Source organism: Vulpes vulpes, chromosome 2, assembly GCF_048418805.1.
Source record: "Vulpes vulpes isolate BD-2025 chromosome 2, VulVul3, whole genome shotgun sequence".
NCBI lineage: Eukaryota > Metazoa > Chordata > Mammalia > Carnivora > Canidae > Vulpes > Vulpes vulpes.
Window position 1 is genome coordinate 849,533 of NC_132781.1, and position 24,235 is coordinate 873,767.

General features: G+C 67.5%; 1 protein-coding gene across 3 annotated transcripts; it reads left to right on the forward strand.

The window, feature by feature from the left end:
* Positions 1-1,543: 1,543 nt before the first annotated feature.
* FASN (fatty acid synthase) lies at positions 1,544-18,744 on the forward strand. 3 transcript variants are annotated; one of them, XM_072745661.1, is made up of 42 exons: positions 1,544-1,848; positions 3,072-3,205; positions 3,809-3,961; positions 5,097-5,270; positions 5,408-5,608; positions 5,698-5,820; positions 5,895-6,010; positions 6,092-6,226; positions 6,650-7,121; positions 7,211-7,398; positions 7,496-7,685; positions 8,330-8,424; positions 8,546-8,680; positions 8,765-8,968; positions 9,083-9,198; positions 9,416-9,591; positions 9,688-9,879; positions 9,963-10,043; positions 10,160-10,357; positions 10,578-10,757; positions 10,835-11,038; positions 11,636-11,940; positions 12,138-12,554; positions 12,636-12,800; positions 12,889-13,007; positions 13,167-13,321; positions 13,454-13,657; positions 13,818-13,968; positions 14,055-14,233; positions 14,319-14,438; positions 14,596-14,718; positions 14,808-15,031; positions 15,108-15,309; positions 15,414-15,565; positions 15,661-15,752; positions 15,975-16,126; positions 16,222-16,467; positions 16,721-16,909; positions 17,110-17,340; positions 17,450-17,673; positions 17,767-17,865; positions 17,998-18,744. In XM_072745661.1, exons 2-42 carry the CDS (start codon positions 3,079-3,081, stop codon positions 18,385-18,387), a joined length of 7,599 nt encoding a protein of 2,532 aa, XP_072601762.1. In that variant the 5' UTR covers positions 1,544-1,848; positions 3,072-3,078; the 3' UTR covers positions 18,388-18,744. The 3 variants fall into 3 exon arrangements, with proteins under 3 accessions (XP_072601762.1, XP_072601755.1, XP_072601759.1); XM_072745654.1 differs by having other exon boundaries at positions 1,649-1,848; positions 3,077-3,205; XM_072745658.1 differs by lacking the exon at positions 1,544-1,848 and adding an exon at positions 2,665-2,935.
* The last annotated feature ends 5,491 nt before the right edge of the window (positions 18,745-24,235 follow it).

The following is a 24,235-nucleotide window of genomic DNA, read 5'->3' on the forward strand; positions in this document are numbered from 1 at the left end:
TGGCGCAGAGCCACATTCTGGACCCCAGCACCCCAGCCCGGGGGGGCCCCCCTCCCCAGGGCCCCTGCAGGCCACAGCCAGCAGAGCACAGAGCCCCACTGCCCGGCGAGAACGGAGCCTGGGATCATTTAGGTCACCCAAGGTCGGGAGTGTGACACGCCACGGTCCTGTGACTCCTGACCCAGGGTGTGCGGCATCTGAAAACCCCTAAATTGGAAGAGAAAGACACACCCGCGAGAAGGTTGTTCGGGACCTTAACTCAGCTGTTGGACCTTAGGGCGTTCTCCTGCCCCTTCCGGCCCGCCCTCCTGACCCTGGGGTTAGAGCCCCCAGTGAGGGGAGGCCAAGGGAAGGACCAGCGTCCGGGCATGGAGTCGCCACCCGGCGCTAGGGCCGCTGAGCACTGCGGGGCATGCGGGGCACGTGGGGCCGGGCTTCGCCGTGCCAGCCTCGGTTTGTGCTGCCCCGAGCGTGGGCGGCCGCCTCCGGCTCCACAGGCCCCTGAGTCCTGAAAGCGCGGCCGGAGGGGTTGCCATGGAGCGCAGCCAGGGGGGCCGCGCTGGCCTTGGAGACAATGAGGCGGTGGAGAGGAAGCGGGCACGGCCGTCCTGGGGGCCGCCAGGGCTCCCCTGGCCTCGCAGAGGGCCTGCGCGGGGGCCCCGCGGCGGCCTGGGTCCTGCGGGGCGCGGCCCCCGGGCGGGAGGGCGCCGAGCCGGGCTCTCGGCCGAGCCCTCGACGGTGTCTCTCCGGGTCCGGAAGCCCGGGCCTTTCTGGGAGTTCAGGCACCGGGTGCGCAGGGGGCGTCGGCCGCTGTGCGCGCCCGGGTGCAGGCCGGGGGGTGCGGGCGGCCACGTGCGCGCGCCAGCGCCTCTGCCCAAGGGGGCGCCTTTGTTCGAGCGGCGCCGAGCGGTGTCCGCGCCCCGCCCCAGACGCGGGCTCCGGGGGCCGTGGGGCGCGCGCCGGGCCCGCGAGCTCGGGGAGGCCGGGCCGCGCCGCGCTGACCGGCAGTGACCCCGCCCGGGGCGCCCTCGGCAGGGGTCAACGACCGCCGCGCCGCCCGGCCCATCACCCTATCGCCTAGCAACGCCCACTCGCGCGCCGCCATTGGGCCGGAGCGCGCGCCCCCGGGCCCCGATTGGCCGCGGCGGCCAGCGAGCCCCGCCCCCCCGCGGCCCGGCTCCGCGGGGCCCGAGCGCGGGCCGGTCGGCGGGTCCTCGGGGGTCCGCGCCCCGGCCCGCCCCGCACGGTCCCCGAGTGGCGCCCAAGCACAGCCCCGTCCTGCCGCACCGCGCGGCGCCCGGGTGGGGGGGGGGGCGGCCCGGGGGGGGAGGGGGCGGCCCGGGGGGGCGGGGGCGGGGCGGGAGGGGGCGGCCCGGGGGGGCGGGGGCGGGGCGGGAGGGGGCGGCCCGGGGGGGGCGGGGGGCGGGGGGCGGCCCCGGGCTCCGGCCCCGGCGCGTGCGCGTGCGTCCCCGGCGGTGCCGCGGCTCGGGCCCGCGGGGGCGGGGCAGGGGGCCGGGGGCGGGGGCGATGCGGCGCCCCCCGAGCCCCCCCGCGTGCCGGGCCCCCCGTCCTGCGCGCCCCCGCGCGGGGTCCCGGAGGCTCGGGGGCGCGCGGCATCACCCCACCGGCGGCGGCGCGCCGGGTCCCGGGGCGCAGCCCCGACGCTCATTGGCCTGGGCGGCGCAGCCAAGCTGTCAGCCCATGTGGCGTGTCCGCGCGGGGACGGCCGCGGTTAAATAGAGTCGGCGCCGGCCTAGAGGGAGCCAGAGAGACGGCAGCGGCCCGGCCCCTGCGCACCGCGCTGCATCCTCGCTCCGCCGCCCGCCCCGCCGCCCGCGCCCACAGCAGGTACGAGCCGGGCCGGGCCGGGTCGGGGCCGGGGCCGGGGGCGCCGCCGGCCGCACCGCGCTCCCGGGGCGCTCGGACGGCGGGGCCGGCGCGGCGGGCTGCGGGCTGCGGGCCGGGCCGGGCGGGGGCGGCGGGGCGCGGAGGGGCGGGGGCGGCGCGCGGCGAACAGCCATCTTGGTGGCGGCCCGGCCACGCGGGCCCCTCGGCCTGGGCGGCCCGGCTCGGCCCGGCGCGCGCACGAGTGGGGAGGCCGCCGCCGCCGCCGGCCCCGCGCCCCCCGAGGGCCTTCACTCGGCGCCCCGGGGCGGCTCGGGGTCGGGTCGGGTCGGGTCGGGTCGGGCCGCCCACGAGGGAGACGCCGCCCCGCGCCCCGCATCCGACGCCCGGACCCCACGAGCAGCCGGGCCTGGCGGGAGCGCGGCGCCCCTGGCCTGCCCCTGCCCTGCCCCTGGCCTGCCCCTGGCCTGCCCCTGCCCCTGCCCTGCCCCTGCCCCTGCCCCTGCCCCTGCCTCTGCCCCTGCCGCGGCCGGGCCGGGCCGGCGGGGCGGAGGCTTCCCCAGGCCGCTCGCTGCGGGGCGGGCAGGCGCGAGGGCTCCGGCCTGCGGGGCCGGTTTCCCCAGAGCCCTGCAGGGACCTGGCGCTTGGGACCGAGCTGGGGGGCGCAGGACCTGCCCTCGAGCTTCCGCACCCTTCTCCCCTGCCTGCTTGGTCCTCCGGGTCGGCTCTTCGCAGACGGAAGCCGCCGGCCCTATCCCGGTGAAGGGTCCGGCCCTTCCGGGGGGGCCCTGCCTGCCGCCCTCTGTGGGGTCCCTTCTCGGGGCAGCCCAGCAGCAGGTTGCAGAGGCCACCGACTGTTGGGGGGGCAGACACAGGGCAGCAGGGCCCTGCTGCAGTCAGGCACCTAGGCCAGGGCCCCACGTGTCACGGGCCAGTGCCAAAGACCAGAAGGCCCAGCCCGCCCAAGGAGAAGCGAGCGCTGGGCGGAGCAGCACGGACCCCTGCGCCGTGCCCGAGCTTCTGTCCAGGCCAGCACGGGATGCAGAAGCTGGCCACCTGGATCTCGGTGTCACTGCTCCCAAACCCATAGGTGGTGCTGTGGGGCCAGGAAGCCAGGGGACAGGGTGGGAGCGGCGGCCCCGCAGAGGGTGCACGCCGGCCGGCCGGCAGCCAGGGCTGACCAGGGCTGACCAGCGTCTGGCCCCCGCACTCCCCTCCCTGCGCAGAGCAGCCATGGAGGAGGTGGTGATTGCTGGCATGTCCGGGAAGCTGCCCGAGTCGGACAACATGGAGGAGTTCTGGGCCAATCTCATCGGCTCCGTGGACATGGTGACAGACGACGACAGGAGGTGGAAGGCAGGTGAGCGGGTGGCCCTCGGCCTCTCCCCCTACACAGGGAGGCCCTGGCCCGTTCTGGCTGTGGAGGCGGCCTCCCGGCTGCCCAGGCACCGCCGCTCTAGCCTGAGCCCGCCCCGACTGCAGAGCCACCAGGCTCCAGCACGACACCGGGGCCTGGGAGCCCAGGGGAGGCGGGGGGCCAGCGCTGGGCACAGGTGAGCTGCTGGGGGAGAGATCCAGGTGAGGCCAAGCAGCCCTCCGGCCCAGCCACTGGCGGCCGCGACGCCGGGCTCCGCAGGGAGCTGTTTAGACGCCCTCCCGCCCAGTAGGCTCCCGCGCAGAGCGGCCTTACCTGATCTACGGGGTGTGAGTCAGCCGGTGGGGCCTGGCCCGGCCTCGGCAGCCAGGCAGCGTCAGCCCGGGGTCCGGGGCCCGACAGAGGTGGGCGGTGGAGGAGGCACCGTCCCCAGCGCGCTGTGCTCCAAGGCCACCTCCCACACGGCCGCCCGGCGGGGGAAGGGGGGCTGCTGTCGCAGAGGCACCCCGGGCCCCGCAGCACTCGCCCGCCGCCGCAGGGACTTGGCCGTGGGTCACTCGGGGCCCCCGGCCCGGCCTGTGTCTGCAGGGCTCTACGGCCTGCCCAGGAGGTCCGGCAAGCTGAAGGACCTGTCCCGGTTCGACGCCTCCTTCTTCGGGGTCCACCCCAAGCAGGCCCACACGATGGACCCGCAGCTGCGCCTGCTGCTAGAGGTCGCGTACGAGGCCATCTTGGACGGAGGTGAGTCTTTGTGAAGCTGCTGGCCGGCGGGGGGGCCCGTCCCTGAGGGTCCCCCTCCCTGGAAGTCGGGAGAGCGCCAGCTCTTCCCACTGCTAAAAGCAGCCCCCGTCCCGAGTCAGAGCCTGGGGCCACAGGAAGCGCGAGGGCTGCGGCTGCCCCGGGCGCTGGTCCAGGCCCAGGGGCTTGGGGAGGCGTGGGCCCGCGAGCAGGTCGAGGTTTCACAACATACATGCAGGTGGCCCTGGTGTGCCCGGACGCCCAGGTTCCGCCCTCCCCAGTGGGCAGCTGCTCTTGGGGCGAGGGTGGCGTGCCAGGCAGAGCAGGAGGTGGGGTCCAGCCCCCGGGACTCGTGCTGTCCACTCTCCCCCGTCTGGGTTGTGTGTGGCCTTGGACAAGTGCCTCAAGACGGCTGTCCCTCGTCCCCGGGCACAGACCTGTCCCTACTGCCGCAGGGGCATGGAAGTCCCAGCTGGCAGGGAGAGGAGGCCGACCGTGTGGGTGTGGTGCCTCAGCAGGTGGGTGGCAGGAGCCTGGCTCTGAAGGGGACTGGGGCCACCCGCTCCCACCTCGGCTAGCAGTCCTGGCCCTGCAGCTCGCCCCCAGCAGGGGCTCCACACGGCCAGCCCCCGGCCCGCACTGAAAGGGACAGTGTTGCAGACACACAGCACCCCGGGGTGAAGGGCGAGCAGAGGCCTTCCCACTGCCCAGTCCCCACCCGGAGACCTTGGATGCCACTCCCCGGGTCCTGGCCAGGGTCCCCCCCTCCTTTCCCAGCCTGGACACTCAGCCTTTGTCTCCCTCTGTTTCCTTATCTTGGCCCGTCCTAGGGTAGGCTGCCCTTGGTGCTTGGGTGCTCATTGGTCATCGGGGCTTGCCAGAACCTACTGGTGACACCAGGGGCCAGGGGAGTATTCTGGGGACAATGCTGCCTTCTGTCCTCACCTCCGGCTTTCTCTGGTCTCTCAGCCTGGCGCCCTACCGTCCCCTGGGCCCCGGGTTCCTTGTGACCCAGTTATCTGTCCTCAGCCCTACCTGGGCTGGCTGCCCTGCTGGGGCCCCTCCAGAGTGAAGCGGGGAAGGGGTCGCCCAGACCCAGGCTGGAGAGGCCGCGAGGTCTTACCGTCGCTTCCTGCAGGCATCAACCCAGCGTCACTCCGAGGGACACGCACCGGTGTCTGGGTGGGCGTGAGTGGCTCTGAAGCCTCAGAGGCCCTCAGCCGAGACCCCGAGACCCTCTTGGGCTACAGCATGGTGGGCTGCCAGCGCGCCATGATGGCCAATCGCCTTTCCTTCTTCTTTGATTTTAAAGGTGGGTACCCCCAGCCCCTCTGGGCCTCTGGTTTCCCCAGGAAGGCTGGTCAAGGCCAAGAGGTCAGCGTCCCGGACTCGCAGTGGAGGGCCCCCCACTAGAGCCGCCAGGGCCCCACATTGTACTCCTGCTCGCAGGGCCCAGCGTCGCTCTAGACACGGCCTGCTCCTCCAGCCTGATGGCTCTGCACAGCGCCTACCAGGCCATCCGCAGCGGGGAGTGCCCGTGCGCCATCGTGGGTGGCATCAACATCCTGCTCAAGCCCAACACTTCTGTACAGTTCATGAAGCTGGGTATGCTGAGTCCAGAGGGCATCTGCAAGTCCTTCGACGAGGCTGGTGAGTGGCGGGCCGGGGGGACCGGGGGGGCCACGGCACCTGCCCTGCCGCCCCAGAGCCCCTGGGCCTGATGTGCCGTCTGCTCCCAGGAGCCGGCTACTGCCGGGCGGAGGCCGTGGTGGCCATGCTGCTGACCAAGAAGTCCCTGGCCCGGCGAGTGTACGCTACCATCCTGAATGCCGGCACCAACACGGATGGCTTCAAGGAACAAGGTGGGTGCCCCCCTCCCCCGGCCGGGCCATGCCGGGGTCGTGGCTTGGGGGCTGAGGTCTGGCTCCTCCCGCAGGTGTGACCTTCCCCTCCGGGGAGGTACAAGAGCAGCTCATCCGCTCCCTGTACGAGCCGGCGGGGCTGGCCCCCGAGTCCCTCGAGTACATCGAAGCCCACGGCACGGGCACCAAGGTGAGAGCCCGCCCACGCCCCCACGCCCCCCCGCCCAAGAGGCACCCGGGTGGGCCTTGATCCTCCCCTTGCCCTCCGTAGGTGGGCGACCCCCAGGAGCTGAACAGCATCGACCGAGCCCTTTGCAGCACCCGCCGGGAGCCCCTGCTGATCGGTTCCACGAAGTCCAACATGGGGCACCCGGAGCCCGCCTCGGGGCTCGCGGCTCTGGCCAAGGTCAGCGGGCTGCTGTGGAGCCATCCTTCCTGGCAGGCGGGGGGGGGTTCCCACGGGCTGTGCTGAGGCATGCCGGCCTCTGGTGCCCTGCGGGGCCCACACTCGGCCCAGAGTGGGTGGCAGTGGCCACAACAGCCCCAGCAGGTGGCCCACCCTTGAGGCCCCCCCGTGCCGTGGTCGGGCCCTGGGGGGACCATGCACTGGCAGCTTCTGGCTTCCTGGGGCTGCTGTAACCTGCTTGCAGTTCATGCGAGAACCAGGACCTGGAGTGGGCTGCGGGGAGACGGGGCGGTGGGGGGTGTGGTTTGGCCACTGGGTCCTGGGGCTGTGGCGGGGTGAGGCCGGGGGACGGAGTGCGTGGTGGCAGGCAGCAGGGTAGGGAGCACAGGGCCGGCTGCCCCACCAACTGCGAGCCCCCCACAGGTGCTGCTGTCTCTGGAACACGGGCTCTGGGCTCCCAACCTGCACTTCCACAGCCCGAACCCTGAGATCCTGGCACTCCAGGATGGGCGGCTACAGGTGGTGGACCGGCCCCGGCCCGTCCGCGGAGGCAACGTGGGCATCAACTCCTTCGGCTTTGGCGGCTCCAACGTGCACGTCGTCCTCCAGCCCAACACGCGGCCACCCAGGCCGACCACCCCACACATCACTTTGCCCCGTCTGCTGCGGGCCAGCGGGCGGACCCCGGAGGCTGTGCGGTGCCTGTTGGAAAAGGGCCAGCAGCACAGCCGGGACGTGGCCTTCCTGACCATGCTCAATGACATCGCGGCCAGCTCCCCCTCCGCCATGCCCTTCCGGGGCTACACCGTGCTGGGCGGCGAGGACGGCAGCCACGAGGTGCAGGAGGTGCAGCAGCTGCCTGCCGGCCGGCGTCCCCTCTGGTTCATCTGCTCTGGTGCGAATCCTGCTCCCCAGGCCCTCCCCGGAGGGGGAGCAGTGGCTGCGGCTGGCCGGCCACCACCCTGACACCTCTCTCTGGAACAGGGATGGGCGCACAGTGGCGCTGCATGGGGTCGAGCCTCTTGCGCCTGAGCAGCTTCCACGATTCCATCCTGCGCTCCAGTGAGGCCCTGAAGCCCCTGGGCCTGCAGCTGCCTGAGCTGCTGCTGAGCACAGACGAGACCATCTTTGACGACATCGTTCATGCCTTCGTGAGCCTCACCGCCATCCAGGTGCGCCCATGGGGTCTAGGGGCTGTTGTGACAGTGCTGGGGGCCAGCCTGGCATCCCCAGGACAGGTGTGACCCGTCACGTCCCCATTCCTCGCAGATCGCTCTCATAGACCTGCTGACCTCCATGGGCCTGCGACCCGACGGCATCATCGGGCACTCCCTGGGGGAGGTGGCCTGCGGCTACGCAGACGGCTGCCTTTCTCAGGAGGAGGCCGTCCTCACTGCCTACTGGAGGGGCCAGTGCATCAAGGAGGCCAGCATCCCACCAGGGGCCATGGCGGCCGTGGGTGGGTGTCCCCTCTGGGCCCCCCCTTTCCACACCTCCCACCAACCCAGGAGCCCTTGGGGTGGGGGTGTCATCCCTGGCGTTCCTCGTGTTCACTCTGGGCAGTGGCCGGGGGTCTCGGGGAGCTCCACCGGCCACCGTCCTCACTGCAGGGTGCCCGGTGGCCCCCCGGCCCCTGCCCACTCAGCGGTCAGCATCAGTCCACACTGCTGCTCTTCCTACCAACTGGGCTAAAGCCACGTGGGGCATGAACAGCCCCCCCCGCACGAGAAGATGTAGGGTGTCGGGTGCACTGGCCCTGGCCCCCTTCCATTGGCACCTGCCCCCCAGGGGCTGCAGGAGAAGCAGTAGGCTAGGCCGGGGACAGGAGGGACACCTCCCAGAGCCACCACCCCAGGGACTGGTGGGGGCGGGCTGTCCTCACTGCGGCAGGACCCGGCTCCCCGCCTGTGGGACGACAGGGGAGACACCTTCCCCTGAGATCAAACACAGCAGGAGTGAAAGTGCCCCATAAAGGCCCCGCTTGGCGGCTGTCATTACCGCACCCCTGTCATTAAGGCCTGCCCTGGGCAGCGCCTTCCTCTCGGTGGGGCCCTGGCTCCCCGCTGCCCGCTGCCTGCCCCCTGAGGCCATCCCTGCCCACAGGCCTAACCTGGGAGGAGTGTAAACGGCGCTGTCCCCCTGGCGTTGTGCCCGCCTGCCATAACTCTGAAGACACAGTGACCATCTCGGGACCTCAGGTAGGCCCCGGGAGGCCAGGCTTGTCCCCGAGTCCCTTCCCGACCCTCACGGAGGAGCTGTGTGGGGACCCAGGCAGACGGTCCGGCTCCACTCGTCCACTCCTGGCATCCCTGTCCCTAGGCTGAGGTGGCCGCGTTTCTGGAGATGCTGAGGCAGGAGGGCGTGTTTGCCAAGGAGGTGCGCACGGGCGGCATGGCCTTCCACTCCTACTTCATGGAGTCCATCGCCCCCACGCTGCTGAAGGCCCTCAAGAAGGTGGGCTGGCCGCCCCACGGGGGGCTTCCTGGAGGCGGGGGTGGGGGCTGAGTGCCCACACAGCTGACCATGCCGTGTGTGCAGGTGATCCGGGAGCCAAAGCCCCGCTCCACGCGCTGGCTCAGCACGTCCATCCCCGAGGCCCAGTGGCAGGGCAGCCTGGCCCGCACGTGCTCGGCGGAGTACAGCGTCAACAACCTGGTGAGCCCCGTGCTGTTCCAGGAGGCGCTGTGCCACGTGCCTGAGCACGCCGTGGTGGTGGAGATCGCGCCTCACGCCCTGCTGCAGGTGCGTCCCCCGGGGCCCGGGCGCGGCAAGGGGCGGCGGGGGCCGGGGGGCCGAGGGAATGGGCCTTGGGAGGGTGGGAACCCGTGGGGAAGGCCAAGCCGTCTGCCCCCGCAGGCCGTCCTGAAGAGGGGCCTCAAGCCCAGCTGCGCCATCATCCCCCTGATGAAGAAGGAGCAGAAGGACAACCTGGAGTTCTTCCTCAGGAACACGGGCAAGCTGCATCTGCTGGGGTGGGTCAGCTGCCGCTGCCGGGGGTCCGTGGCCGCGGGGTCATCCCCAGGAAGTGGGCTGGGGGTGCTGGGCCGCCCGAGCCCCGTGCTACGGCCCCCACCCCAACGGCGATCTCCGGGGTCCCATGGGAGGTGGTGGGCCGTGGGAATGACAGGATGGTCCCAGGCGAGGCCACCGGGGCCCGGTGTGCGCCTCACACCTCCCCGCCCCCCCCAGCATGGACGCCAACCCCAACGGCCTGTTCCCACCCATGGACTTCCCGGTTCCCCGGGGGACCCCTCTCATCTCCCCCCACATCAAGTGGGACCACAGTCAGATCTGGGACGTGCCTGCCGCCGAGGACTTCCCCAACGGCTCCACCGGCTCATCCGCTGCCACCATCTGCAAGATTGGTGAGTGGGGCTGAGGGCAGTAGAGGGATCGGGCGAGGGTGCCGGGGGGCTTGGCTTCTCCCCCCGTCCGCTGGCACTAAGGCCCGGCCCACACAGACACCAGCCCCGAGTCCCCTGACCACTACCTGGTGGACCACTGCATCGATGGCCGCGTCCTCTTCCCTGCCACCGGCTACCTGTGCCTGGCCTGGAAGATGCTGGCACGTGCCTTGAACCAAAACATGGAGGAGATGCCCGTGGTGTTTGAGGACGTGACGCTGCACCAGGCCACCATCTTGCCCAAGACCGGTGAGATGGGGCGGGCCGCCGGGGTCAGGGTGGGGAGCCGACTGCTGAGCCCTGATGCTCATCTACTACCTTGCCGTCCACAGGGACCATGGCCCTAGAAGTGCGGCTTCTGGAGGCTTCCCAGAGCTTCGAGGTGTCTGAGAATGGCAACCTGATAGTGAGCGGTGAGCAGAGGGCGTCTGGCCGGGCTGCAGGGGCTGGTAGGGGCTGGCCTCTGAGTGGACCTCGGCCGCCAGCTCCTCCGTGCCCACCCTCAGACCCTTCTGCCCCCGACCCATAGGGAAGGTGTACCAGTGGGAGGACCCTGACCCCAAGCTGTTCGACCTCCATGGTGGCACAGACCCCGTGGACCCCACGGACGCCACGGACCCCATGGCCGCGTTCCGCCTCACCCAGGGGGACGTGTACAAGGAGCTGCGGCTGCGTGGCTATGACTACGGCCCCCACTTCCAGGGCATCCTGGAGACCAACCTGGAAGGTAGGACACCAAATGTCCGTTGATGCTCTGGGAACGAGCCTCGGGGCCGCCTCCCCTCAGGCAGGGCCTGACCTGCTGCCCAGAATCCAGGTGCCATGTGACTCCGGCGTCACCCAAGCTGTGAGGGGCCGCTGGGAGCACCCAGGCCAGGGCATGGAGGAGAGGGTGCCGTGAGCAAGAGAGACCCGGGCCAGCCAAGCTGACAGCCCCTCTGCCACAGGCAAAGCCGGCCAGCTGCTGTGGAAGGACAACTGGGTGGTCTTCCTGGACGCCATGCTGCAGACGTCCATCCTGGGCAATCCCCAGCGCACCCTGTGCCTGCCCACCCGCATCACCTCCATCCACATCGACCCCGCCCTTCACCAGCAGAAAGTGTATTCGCTGAAGGGCGATGCCCGAGGTAGGCCCACGCCCAGTCCCTGCAGGCTTGTGTCGCTGTGCCGGGCGCTGCCCACGCTCACCCACCTCTTTCCTCAGTGGTCGACGTGAAGGTGAGCAGCTGCCTGAACAGCACGGTAGCCGGCGGTGCCCTCATCTTGGGCCTGCACGCTTCTGTGGCCCCAAGACGGCAGCAGGAGCAGCGTGCACCCATCCTAGAGAAGTTCTCCTTCACCCCCTACGTGGAGGGAGGCGTCCTGGCTGGAAACGCAGCCCTGCAGGAGGAGCTGCAGCTGTGTAGGGGTGAGGCCAGCTCCCCACCTGCGCTCTGGCCCCTGACGCCTCTGGCAATGGGGGGGTTTCTCAGCTTCTCACCACACCCCCCGCACTTTGCAGCCCCCACTTCTTCTGCGAGAGGCTCCCCATCTTTGGGGAGGGGCTCTAGGCACAATGTTGGATTTGGTCCTTCCTCGCTACGTCCCCAGCCAGCCATCTGCGTGTGGTGCCACAGGGGCCTGGCCCTGCAGACTGTCCCCTGCAAGGGCTCATCCCGTCCCCATGCAGATGGGTGGGTAGAACAGACTGGGGTGCCACGGGGGATGTCCGGCACTGAGCCCACACTACGTAGGTAGCCCTCCTCTGTGGAGCTCATAGCTTAGTCAGGGGCACAGCCCCTGACACCCTGGAAGGGTAGTTCTTAGTCTTAGGGGACCAGGCTGCCCACCCCGTCTCTCCCATGCACTTGCTTATGCGGGGACGGGGCCAGGATGTGGGCCCTGGGAGGACAGTCACATGGATCCTGGTTCTGGATGGATCCCTGCTCCAGGCAGACGTGCTGGGGGGAGCGCTGGCCCAGCTGAGACCCTCCCTAGCGCCCCTTTCTGCCCCCTCACCCCCCAGGGCTGGCACAAGCACTGCAGACCAAGGTGGCCCAGCAGGGCCTGAAGATGGTGGTACCCGGGCTGGACGGGGCCCAGGTCCCCCGCGAGTCCCCACAGGGAGGCCTGCCTCAGTTGCTGGCAGCTGCCTGCCAGCTGCAGCTCAATGGCAACCTGCAGCTGGAGCTGGCCCAGCTCCTGGCCCAGCAGAGGTCCCTGCTGCACGATGACCCCCTGCTCTGCGGCCTTCTGGACTCCTCGGCGCTGAAGGCGTGCATGGACACCGCCCTGGAGAATATGACCAGTCTCAGGATGCACATAGTGGAGGTGGGTGTGCGGACCGCCTGGCGTGAGGCCACGGGGTTAGAAGCTGTGCCCAGGCTGCCCTCACGTCCCTTCCCGGGCTGCCCTGACCTCGGCAGGGAGGGCGCTGGCCAGTGGGTGGGCCTTTCTGGCCGGTGTTCCCAGCTGGGATCAGGAGGCCTGTGCAGCGGGCGGCTGATCAGGAGCTGTCCTCCCTCCAGGTGCTGGCCGGTGATGGTCGCCTGTACACCCGCATCCCCACGCTGCTCAGCACCCAGCCCTTGCTGCAGCTGGACTACACAGCCACTGACCGCCACCCTCAGGCCCTGGAGGCCGCCCAGACCAAACTGCAGGAGCTCGGGATGGCCCAGGGCCAGTGGGACCCCGCCCAGCCCGCCCCCAGCAACCTGGGCACGGCCGACCTGCTGGTGTGCAACTGTGCGGTGGCCACCCTCCCCGACCCAGCCTCGGCCCTCAGCCACATGGTGGCCACTGTCAGGGAGGGCGGCTTCTTGCTGCTGCACGCCCTGCTCAGGGGACACCCCCTGGGAGAGACCGTCGCCTTCCTCACCGGCCCTGAGCAGCAGCAGCAGCAGCAGCAGCAGCACCACGGGGGCAGCCAGAGCCTCCTGAGCCAGGTGTGGGGGCGGGGCCGTGGAGGCGGGGCGGGGGCGGGGCCTGGGTGGGGCGGGGCCAGCACTGACACCCCACACCCGCAGGATGAGTGGGAACGAGTGTTTGCGGGCGCGTCGCTGCACCTGGTGGCCCTGAAGAGGTCCTTCTACGGTTCCGCGCTCTTCCTGTGCCGCCGGCCGGGCCCCCAGGACAGCCCCGTCTTCCTGCCTGTGGAGGACACCAGCTTCCGATGGGTGGACTCGCTGAAGGTCAGGCCTGGCTGGGCCCCCAGCACCGTGACCGTGACCATGGGCCGGGGGAACCGTCCCAGAGGCCAACCCTTCTCTCCTCCTGCAGAACGTTCTGGCCGACAGCTCCTCCCGACCCGTGTGGCTGACGGCCACTAACTGCGTCACGTCGGGCGTCGTGGGCATGGTGAACTGTCTCCGCAAAGAGCCCAGTGGGCACCGGGTTCGGTGAGGCGCCCAGAGAGCTGCCTGCCCCCCCCCCACCTCGCCCTTTCTCCCCCTTCTCTCTCCCCTCCCCTCTCTCTCTCTCCTCCCCTCTCTCTGCCCCTCGCCTCCCTCTGCCCCTCCCCTCTCTCCCCCTCTCCTCATCTGTTTTCCTGCCTATAGATGCATCCTGGTGTCCAACCTGAGCAGCACATCCCCCATCCCCAAGATGGACCCCAGCTCCTCAGAGTTGCAGAAGGTGTTACAGGGGGACCTCGTGATGAACGTCTACCGGGACGGGTCCTGGGGAGCCTTCCGCCATTTCCCACTGGAGCACGGTGAGCCCTCCAGGATGCCTCCGTGACGCCACCGGCTCCTTGCCGTGTATCTGGGGGGCTGAGCACGACAGTGGGGCTGGAGGGCCCTGGCCGGGAAGCCCCTGTGGCAGCCCCGCTTCCTGTCGCCCTCAGGCCTACCAGAGGAGCAGACTGAGCACGCCTTCGTGAATGTCCTCACCCGGGGGGACCTCTCCTCCATCCGCTGGGTCTGCTCTCCTCTGCGTCACGCCCAGCTCACCGAGCCTGGGGTCCAGCTCTGCACCGTCTACTACGCCTCCCTTAACTTCCGAGACATCATGTTGGCCACGGGCAAGCTCTCCCCTGATGCCATCCCAGGTACGGCTGCATCCCGTGGGCACGGCCAGAGGCTGGGAAGAAGAGGTGCCTTGATCTGCCATCCTCAGGACCCTGGAGGCTCCTCGGGCCTGAGCATGCATGCTGGGCCCCCCTCCAAACCACGGGAGATACGGGGCTCACCACCGCCACCTGCCCGCAGGAAAATGGGCCGCGCGGGACTGCATGCTGGGCATGGAGTTCTCCGGCCGAGACGCCAGTGGCAAGCGCGTGATGGGACTGGTGCCCGCTGAAGGCCTGGCCACCTCCGTCCTGCTGTCTCCGGACTTCCTGTGGGACGTGCCGTCCAGCTGGTGAGTCGGCGGGACCGTGACCCGGTGCCCCACATGGCCACGGCCGAGGCGCAGGCCCAACCTGAGTCCTTGCACTGTGCCCGCAGGACCCTGGAGGAGGCAGCGACCGTGCCCGTGGTGTACACCACCGCCTACTACTCGCTGGTGGTGCGGGGGCGCGTGCAGCGTGGGGAGACGGTGCTCATCCACTCGGGCTCGGGCGGCGTGGGCCAGGCCGCCATCGCCATCGCCCTGAGCCTGGGCTGCCGCGTCTTCACCACCGTGGGTAAGCCCGTTGGCCCTCCCCGGAGCCCGGGGCCGTCACCCCAGCCCCACAGCCCGGCTCCCCAGCACGTGCCTCTCCCTGCCAGGCTCGGCCGAGAAGAAGGCGTACCTCCAGGCCAGGTTCCCCCAGCTCAGTGACGCCAGCTTTGCCAACTCCCGGGACACGTCCTTTGAACAGCACGTGCTGCGGCACACGGCCGGGAAGGGTGAGTGGCCTCCCCCGCGCACAGCGGTCACTCTCCGCCTGTCCTCCCACCCTCCTCCTCTCCGCTTCCTCACCAGCCCGGGCGGGTTCGAGGGCTGGCCGTGTGCACCCGGGCCAGGGGCGTGACGCCGAGGACCTCTCCTTCCCCACCCGCCAAGGTGTCGACCTGGTTCTGAACTCTCTGGCCGAAGAGAAGCTGCAGGCCAGTGTGCGGTGCCTGGCCCAGCACGGCCGCTTCCTGGAAATCGGCAAATTCGACCTTTCCAACAACCACTTGCTGGGTGAGGCGGGCAGCGAGGCTCGCGGGCAGGCGGGGGCTGCGGGCTCAGCCGGGGGCTGCGGGTGCTGAGCCGGCCCCCCGCCCGCCCAGGCATGGCCGTCTTCCTGAAGAACGTGACCTTCCACGGGATCCTGCTGGACGCGCTCTTTGACGAAGCAGGCCACGGCTGGCGGGAGGTGGCCGCGCTGCTGCAGGCGGGCATCCGGGACGGTGTAGTGCGGCCCCTCAAGCGCACCGTGTTCCCCAAGAACCGGGTGGAGGACGCCTTCCGCTTCATGGCCCAAGGGAAGCACATCGGCAAAGTGGTCGTGCAGGTGAGGGCAGGGCCCCCGGGGTGCCCCGCTCCAGCCCCGAGGGCCGTGCCTGAGCGGGGTGCTGCTTGGGCTCCAGGTGCTCGAGGAGGAGCAGGAGGCGGCGCTACAGGTGACCAGGCCCACCATGATGACAGCCGTGTCTAAGACCTTCTGCCCGGCCCACAAGAGCTACGTCATCACCGGGGGCCTGGGCGGTTTCGGCCTGCAGCTGGCCCAGTGGCTCGTGTTGCGAGGAGCCCAGAAACTCGTGCTGACCTCCCGCTCTGGGATCCGCACAGGTGGGCAGGCCTGAGGGGCGGGGCGGGGACGCCGAAGGGTCAGCCCTCGCGTGCCCTCGGGGAGAACCCCAGTGGGCCCGACGCCGCTGCCCTGCGTCCCACAGGCTACCAGGCCAAGCTCATCCGTGAGTGGAGGCGCCAGGGCGTGCAGGTCCTCGTGTCCACCAGCAACATCGGCTCGCTAGATGGGGCCCAGAGCCTCATCGCTGAGGCCACGCAGCTGGGGCCTGTGGGAGGAGTCTTCAACCTGGCTGTGGTGAGTGCGACTGCGGGGTCCAGGGAAGGCCCTCCCAGGCTGAGCACCCCCGGGATGTGAGGTCAGGGCAGGTGCTGAGCACCCTTCACCCCCAGGTCCTGAGAGATGCCATGATGGAGAACCAAACCCCTGAGTTCTTCCAGGACGTCAACAAGCCCAAGTACAGTGGGACCGTGAACTTGGACAGGTGAGGCGCAGGACCCCCAGCCCCCAACCCAGCCTGGCTCTGCCCTGGCACGCACTAGGAGCAATGCCTCCCCCTACTGCTGTGCACCCCAACACAGAGTTTCCACTGCCACCCAGGGACCTGGCCCTGGGCCTCTGCTGGGGCCTGAGCTGGGGGCTCCCTGGCGTGTTGGTGGGGGCGGGGCGGGGCCAGCCAGCGGGGTGTGACTCCCAACACCCACAGGGTGACACGGGCGGCATGCCCCGAGCTGGACTACTTTGTGGCCTTCTCGTCTGTGAGCTGCGGGCGCGGCAACGCTGGCCAGACCAACTACGGCTTCGCCAACTCCACCATGGAGCGCGTGTGTGAGAAGCGCCGGCACGACGGCCTCCCAGGTGGGCCAGGTCCCCCCTCGCCCAGCGACCCCTGCCTGCTGCCGCCCCCACATGTGCCCCCACTCATCCCCGCCCCCGGCCCTGCACTCCCATAGGCCTCGCCGTGCAGTGGGGCGCCATCGGCGATGTGGGCATCATCCTGGAGACGATGGGTTCCAACGACACGATCGTCGGTGGGACGCTGCCTCAGCGGATGGCCTCCTGCTTGGAGGTGCTGGACCTCTTCCTGAACCAGCCCCACCCCGTCCTGAGCAGCTTTGTGCTGGCTGAGAAGAAGGCCGCCACCCAGGGTGATGGCAGCACCCAGCACGACCTCATGAAGGCTGTGGCCCACATCCTGGGTGAGGGAGCACGCCGTCCCCGCGCCGGCAGGCACTCACCCCTTGGGGGGCCATTGCCCTGGCTCGGAAGTAGGCCGTGCTTTTTGGCTCCGGGAGGGGACAGGCCAGTGGTCCGGGCACAGCTGGGTGGGGGCCGTGTGCCGTGGGCTGGGAAGGTGAGCGGCTCTCACTCGTGGGGACTAGCCACCGAGCTGCCCGCGCTCACCCGGGGTCCCTCCCCCTCCCAAGTTGTCAACTGAGTACCTGTCCACAGGCATCCGGGACGTGGCCACCGTCAACCTGGACAGCACACTGGCGGACCTGGGCCTGGACTCGCTCATGGGCGTGGAGGTGCGCCAGATGCTGGAGCGCGAGCACGACCTGGTGCTCTCCATGCGGGACATCCGCCAGCTCACGCTCCGGAAGCTGCAGGAGCTTTCTTCGAAGGCTGGCACGGCTGATGGTGCGTGGCTGCGAGGGAGCACTCGGAGAACGGAATTTACGGGGTCTGGGGGGGGGGTCCTGCTGGACCCGGCTGCTCTCCGGGGCTACTCCTGGCAGTGGCCAGCCGCCAGCGGCGTGGGGCAGGTGGGGGTGAGTGTGCCCATGCTGGGGTCTGCGGGGGGCCGCCTGTGTGACCCCGGCTTCTGCTCCTCCTTGCAGAGCGGGGGGCGCCCACACCCAAGCAGGACAGCCCCACCTATCAGCAGGCGCAGCTGAACCTCAGCACCCTGCTGGTGAACCCGGAGGGCCCCACCCTGACGCGGCTGAACTCCGTGCAGAGCTCGGAGCGGCCTCTGTTCCTGGTGCACCCCATCGAAGGCTCCATCACCGTGTTCCACAGCCTGGCCGCCAAGCTCAGCATCCCCACCTATGGCTTGCAGTGCACCCGAGGTGTGACCCGTCCCGCAAGGCTGTCCCCAAGCCCCTAGTAAAGCAGGGTGGGGGCCTGTGCCCCCGGGGCCACGTCCTGCCTGCCGCTGAGCCTCCTTCTGCCCCACAGCTGCGCCCCTGGACAGCATCCAGAGTCTGGCCGCCTACTACATCGAGTGCATCCGGCAGGTGCAGCCCGAGGGGCCCTACCGCATTGCCGGCTACTCCTACGGGGCCTGTGTGGCCTTCGAGATGTGCTCGCAACTGCAGGCGGCACAGCAGAGCCCGGCCCCTACACACAACAGCCTCTTCCTGTTCGACGGCTCGCATAGCTACGTGCTGGCCTACACGCAGGTGAGGGTGCGGGTGGCCTGGGTGCGCCCCCATCCCCACCCCCAGGGCCCCAGGGCCCCAGCGCCGCTGCAGCAGCCCCTCCTCCCTCCACAGAGCTACCGAGCCAAGATGACCCCCGGCTGCGAGGCGGAGGCCGAGGCGGAGGCCATGTGCTTCTTTGTGCAGCAGTTCACCGACATGGAGCATGACAAGGTGGGTCCTGGGAGCGGGTGGGGGGAGGGGCCGCCCTGCAGCGTGGGGGGGGCGCACCCCAGAGCCCGCGGGCAGGGACCCCGGGGGCCCGCAGTCAGGGCCACTCAGAGCCGCTCACGCCCGGTCCCGCAGGTGCTGGAGGCACTGCTGCCCCTTGGGAGCCTGGAGGAGCGCGTGGTGGCCTCCGTGGACCTGATCCAGCACAGCCACGCGGGCCTGGACCCTCGCGAGCTGAGCTTCGCCGCGCGCTCCTTCTACCACAAGCTGCGCGCCGCCGAGCAGTACACGCCGCAGGCCACCTACCACGGCAACGTGACGCTGCTGCGCGCCAAGACGGGCAGCATGTACGGCGAGGGCCTGGGCGCCGACTACAACCTGTCCCAGGTGTGCGACGGCAAGGTGTCCGTGCACGTGATCGAGGGCGACCACCGCACGCTGCTGGAGGGCAGCGGCCTGGAGTCCATCCTCAGCATCATCCACAGCTCCCTGGCCGAGCCGCGCGTCAGCGTGCGGGAGGGCTAGCCACGCCGCGGCCCAGGGGTGCCCGGGGGTCCTGCCGGTGGGACCTCTGCCCGCGCCCTGCGCGCCACCGCCGCCGCCTCGGAGACCTGCTCTGGTCTGTGAAGAGTCGGCCGGGCGGAGCCTGGTGTGCCGCGTGGGTCCGTTCCTCGGTTCTCCATTCAGTTCTCCTATTTATTGCGTCGCTGGGGAGACGCCGGGGCCTCGTCCACCCGGTGAAGGCCGGCGGCGCAGGAGGCCCGGCCCAGGGACCCCATGATGCAGGGGCCTGTGGAAAGGAGCAGCCCCGGGCGCCGGGCACCCACTCTGTGTTTGTCTGTATTCGTTTTTCAAGAAATATGATTCAAATTGCTGCTTGAATTCCGCGATTTACTGTAACCGTCCGTGTCAGGAACCCTGTCCGGAGACCCTGTTCCATTTCTACACCAACCTGGTGAGGGCCGCGCCCCTGCAGAGCCCCCCAAAATTAAACCCCATCTGAGCTCTGGCCTGTGGTTCCCCCTTTCTTCCCTCCCAACAGCTGCTGTAGGGGCCCAGAGTGGATGCCCATCTGCTCCCCACAGCCCCGGGGGGCAGGGGGCTTGACCAGAGAAAGGAACCAGGAGGGCAGGCAGAGAGTCCACCCCTGGGCCCTTGGAGAGGTCAGTGGGGCAAGTCTTGGGTCCCCTGTGCTACTTGCGGGAGGTCCTAGTCTCCAGGGCTCCGCCTCGTGGGAGGAGGCCCCACGTTATGGAGAGCGACCTTGCCTGAAGTCAGGCGGCCAGAGGCAGGACCCTCATCAACAAAATAGCTTCACAGTAGCACCTAGACGGCTGTTGGCATAACTGGCCAAGTTGACCGGGAGACTGACCATCGCAGTGGTTTAGGCAAAGGTGTGGAGGCTGGACCAGAGGAGGTCAGAGGGCAGGGCGGTCCCCTGCGCACGTGCGCCCCGAGAGCCAAGGGGTGAGGTGGGCACCGATGGATCCGGGGTGCGCCGGGGCCAGGCCCACCTCGAGGCTTCTGAAAGGGTGTGTTGAACCCAGAAACAGCCCAGTGGTCCTTCCATGTTCCTCAGAAAATTGAGCATAGAATTCCCCTGAGCCAACAAGTCCCCTCCGAGACGCACGCACTGAAGAGCCCTGAACCGGGGCTCGCCGTCCGTGTGCAGCGGTCGGAGCAGCACTGCTCACAGTGGCCGAGGGCAGGCAGGCCGACGTCCTCCAACGCGAACGGATGTCCACGTGTGGGCTGCTCGTGCCTGGAGGATCCCCCAGCCGTGCTGCCACGTAGAGAGGCAGCGTGTCAACAGCGACGGGCTCGGCAGAGTACGCGCAGGATGAAGGGTCACCGCGTAGTGCTAAGAGCCAACTAGCGGAAGGGACGCAGCCGTCCTGAATGGTTCGGCCCCAGAACAGTCCCCGGAAGCAAAGGTTATAGGTCTGAAGAGAGAAGCAGACAAACCTAAAATTCAAGATTTCAAAAGTCCGCTCTGCTGAAGCGGCGGAGCAGAGACGGGAACTCGGCAGGGCGTGCGGGGCGGCGTGCGGGGCGGACGCGGCCTCGGCCAGTTTGCCCCGACCCACAGCGCGGCCCGGCAGCAGCGCAGCACGTTCTTTTCAAATCTACACGGGACGTTCACCCAGGTGGCTCGCGGTCTGGGGCACGAAACCAATGTCCGTAGGTCAAAGAAAACGCATCAACTTCTATAAATGTCTCCTCTGACCACAATTGAATAAAATTAGAATCAGTAACAAAAAGATCCCTAGAATATTCTCAAACGAGTAGACGCCAGGTAACCAGGGTAAAGCATCCTCAGGCTGGAGAAAACTACCAAAAGGCCTCGGCCTTCGAGCTGACTCGCCAGCAGCCCCCGCGGGCTCCGCTCCCGGCGCCCTGGCAGGCCTGGGCCTGGGGCTGCGGCCGGAGGGGAGAAACCCCTCAAGTGAACAGTCCGAAGCGACAAACCCCAGCGACTGAGACCCGGCTGGGCAGGATGATGGAGATAACACCGCAGTGGCAACCGACGACGTAAGACACCGAGAATTAACGGAGCCAGAAGTGAGTCTTTTGAGAAACTCCCTACTACGTAACCGGAGGCGGACGGAGCTGGAGGGGAAATACAGACACAAGTACCCGCAGCGGGAACCAGAGGAGACGCCGGGGATGCGACACGTGTCCAGAGGCTTAGGGAGTATCATGGACGATTTCAGGCCAAACAATTGGACAATCTAGATAAAATGACAAAAGTCCACATGAGACACGAAGTGATCAAGAAATCGCAACCCGAGCGACCCCACATCTATGGAAGAAAACAAGTTGCAGTTCAGACCTTTCCACGAGGAGAAGCCCAGACCCGAGTGGCAAATTCCGCAGGGTGTCTGGGAGAAAAAGGTTACCCATTCGATCCAAACTCTTCCAGAATTCTGGAAGGGAAACCAGTCTCAACAAGTCCAAAAAGGTTCGGATTGGCGTGAAAGATCTTGGGGACGCGCGTCTGCTCGTGCTGCCGTCACCCACCCTGGACGCCGATCTGTTTTCCCGCGGCCCGGAAACCCGCGGCGGGGCTCCTGCCGATCCGGCCCGGGGAGAGGCCCCTCCTGGCTCCCAGCCAGCGGCCTCGGCTGTGGCCTCGCGTGCTGTCTCCTCTCGTAGGGCCACCAGTCCTACCAGATGAGGGTACCACCCTCCTGGCCTCATTTAAACTTTAGCACCTCCTTACGGGCTCCGTCTGCAAATACGGTCACTTTGGGGACTAGAGCTTCCACGTGGGTGGGGGGCCGGGGGGACATGTGCACTCCTGGCAAGAGGGTGACGCACAGCTCTCCTAGCGGCCAGCATTCCTTTGATACCAAAACCCGACATCACAGGAGCGGGACCAATCTCCATCGTGGTCACCCACACAAAAGATCTACACAGAATTTCAGCAGATGCTGAGTCCCGCATTAACACATCATGACCAAGTGGAGTTTATTGAGGAAGGCAAGGCTGGTTCAACATTCTGGGGGGCTCCGCGGTGGAGCGCCTGCCTCCGGCTCAGGCCATGACCCCGGGGTCCTGGGATCGAGTCCCCCATCGGGCTCCCTGCTGGGATCCTGCTTCTCCCTCTGCCTGGGTCTCTGCCTCTCTCTCTCTCATGAATAAATAAATAAAATCCTTAAAAAGAAACATGTGCCCAGATCTTATAAAGAACTTTCAAAATTCAACAAAAAGAAAAAAAATTAATGTTTAAAAATGGGCTCAATTGTAAGAGCATGTGACTCTTGATCTCAGGGTTCAAGCCCTATACTGGGTGTACAGATTAAAAATAGAATCTTTTTTTTTTTTTTAAGATTTTATTTATTCGTGAGAGACACACAGAGAGAGGCAGAGACAGGCAGAGGGAGGAGCAGGCTCCACGTAGGGAGCCCAATGCAGGACTTGATCCCGGGACTCCAGGATCACGCCCTGGGCCAAAGGCAGGCACTGAACCGCTGAGCCACCCAGGGATCCCAGAACATTCTTGTTTTGAAGATTTTATTTATTTATTCATGAGACACACACACACAGAGACAGAGACACAGGCAGAGGGAGAAGCAGGCTCCATGCGGGGAGCCGGATGTGGGACTCGATCCTGGGCCCTCGGATCAGGTCCTGAGCTGAAAGCAGACGCTCAACTGTGAAGCCACCCAGGTGCTCCAATTTTAGTTTTGTCCCGATTTAATTTTACTCTTTGAACGCACAAGGTATTGAGTAGTTCCCAAAGTCAAAACTACTGAAAGGTGGGCCCCCCTGGGTGGCTCCGCGGTCGAGTGTCTACCTTAGGCTCAGGGCGTGATCCCAGGGTTCTGGGATCGAGTCCCATGTCAGGCTCCCTGATCAGCAGTCAGCTTCTCCCTCTGGCCCTCTGCTGCTTGTGCTCAGTTGCTTGCGCTCTCTCTCTCTCTCTCTGTCATTTGCTCACTCTGGCTCTCAAATAAATAAAATCTTTAAAAAAAATAAAATAAAATTGGAGACACAGAGAAACGAGTGAGTGTGCGTACAGTTTGCATGGGTGAGGCTGGCACCCGGGAGTTGCTGGCCGTGGCAGGTGCATGTCCCCCCTGCCCAGGCAGGAGGACAGCAAACCATCCTGAACAAGGGAGCCTGAGGGGTGGGCTGGAACCACAACTGCTCGTGTGTTTGCGGAGCCCCCCTCCGGGTCTGTGGGCGCAGGGAGGAGGAGAGCGAGGCTGCGCCCCAGTTCAGGGACCCAACCCTCGACCCCTAGCATCGAAGTCAGTTGCGACATAGCAGGTCCACGCTTGCAGGTGGCGGCGACTGTCCCCTCCAGTGAGCCGCGGGGACCGGGGCACGGATGGAGCGGGTCGTGGCGGCCTCTGACACCTGCCGGAGAGGGCGGGGGGTGGGGGTGCGGGCGAGCTCACCGCTCTGGGGGCGAGAGGGGGGCTGAGCGCCAGGGCTGCCACACGTCAGCCCTCCCCAGCTGCCACCGGGTGCCCCCCCAGTGCACCTGCCGAGCTGCAGGACCTGGGGAGTGGCCTGGGTGGCTGGAGGCTGGGCCTCAGCAGGGTGGCCCATCCCTTCCTGTCGCCCCCGCAGTGCTGACAACAGGCCAGGGAGGCAGGGGGGGCTGCCTGGCGCCCCGAGGGCGGAGCGCAGATGGAGCAGAGCCCGAGGAAGCAGCCCGGAGGGCAGCCAGGCCGAGGCGGCGTGGGGGGAGAACAGGGCTGCACACCCGCTAATGTCCTCTGTGCCGCCGAGCAGCTCAGCGACGCCCAAACACGAGCAATACAAGTAAAACCAGTCAGACGTAACACAAACAAACCGCCGAAAACCAAAGATAGAGAGAAAATCTTGACTCTGAGGACAAAAAAAACAAAAAACAAAAAACCAACTCATCACCTCCCGGCAGCAATAATGAGGTAAGGGGACAAATGCTGCGTCTACAGCAGCCCCAGGAACCCCAAAGCACGAGATGCTGCGAACTGAATTTTGCAAGCGCTGGGGAAGCCTCCTCGGGGAGCTCAGAAGGCACCGTGGGGAGGTCGAGGCCGCACAGGCTAACGCCTCTGCCCCCCACGCGGGCCCAAGTTCAGCGTGATTCTAGCCACAGGCCCAGCAGCCTTGCGGCTCAACGCAGGAATCCGACAAGCTGATTGTAAAGTGTGAGTGGAAACACGAAGAACCGAACGTGGGTGGAACAGAAGAGCAGAAGTTGGAGGAATCAGGCCTTTGGCTTGGAGACCGACTCGGAAGTTCTGGGCGCTGAACCGGGGAGGTGCTGGGGGCTACGCAGACTGACAGCGCACGGAGGGCCGCCCCCACGCACACGCACGGCCGCCGGCATTGCTCAGAACATTCTTTTTTAAAAATTTTTATTTATTTATTCTGAGAGACACAGAGACAGAGAGAGAGGCAGAGACACAGGCAGAGGGAGAAGCAGGCCCATGCAGGGAGGGGACCCCAGGATCATGCCCTGGATTGAATGAAGGTGGCGCTAAACCGCTGAGCCCCCCCGGGCGGGGGGGGCTGCCCTAGACACTTCACTTTCGTTGGCTCCATTACCAACAGTGCTGTGATTACAACTTCAGGTTTTACCTCTTCCTTTTAATATATACAAACGCACTTCGGGGCGCCCAGCCGGCTCAGTTGGCAGAACTGTTGACTCGATCTCCGGTTGTGAGTTCGAGGCCCTGCGGGAAGAGGAGCCTACTTAAAAAAAAAAAAAAAAAAAAGTGAATGATTTCCGCGTCCTGACCCTGAGGAGGTCACTTACTGATTGTAGATTCGTATTTTGGTGGGGGGGGGTTGGGGGTCCTGGCGGGAGCTCCGGACTCCTGGGCCAAGGCCGTCCGCAGCTTCCTCCCTCCGGCACAGAGGCTGCTGTGCT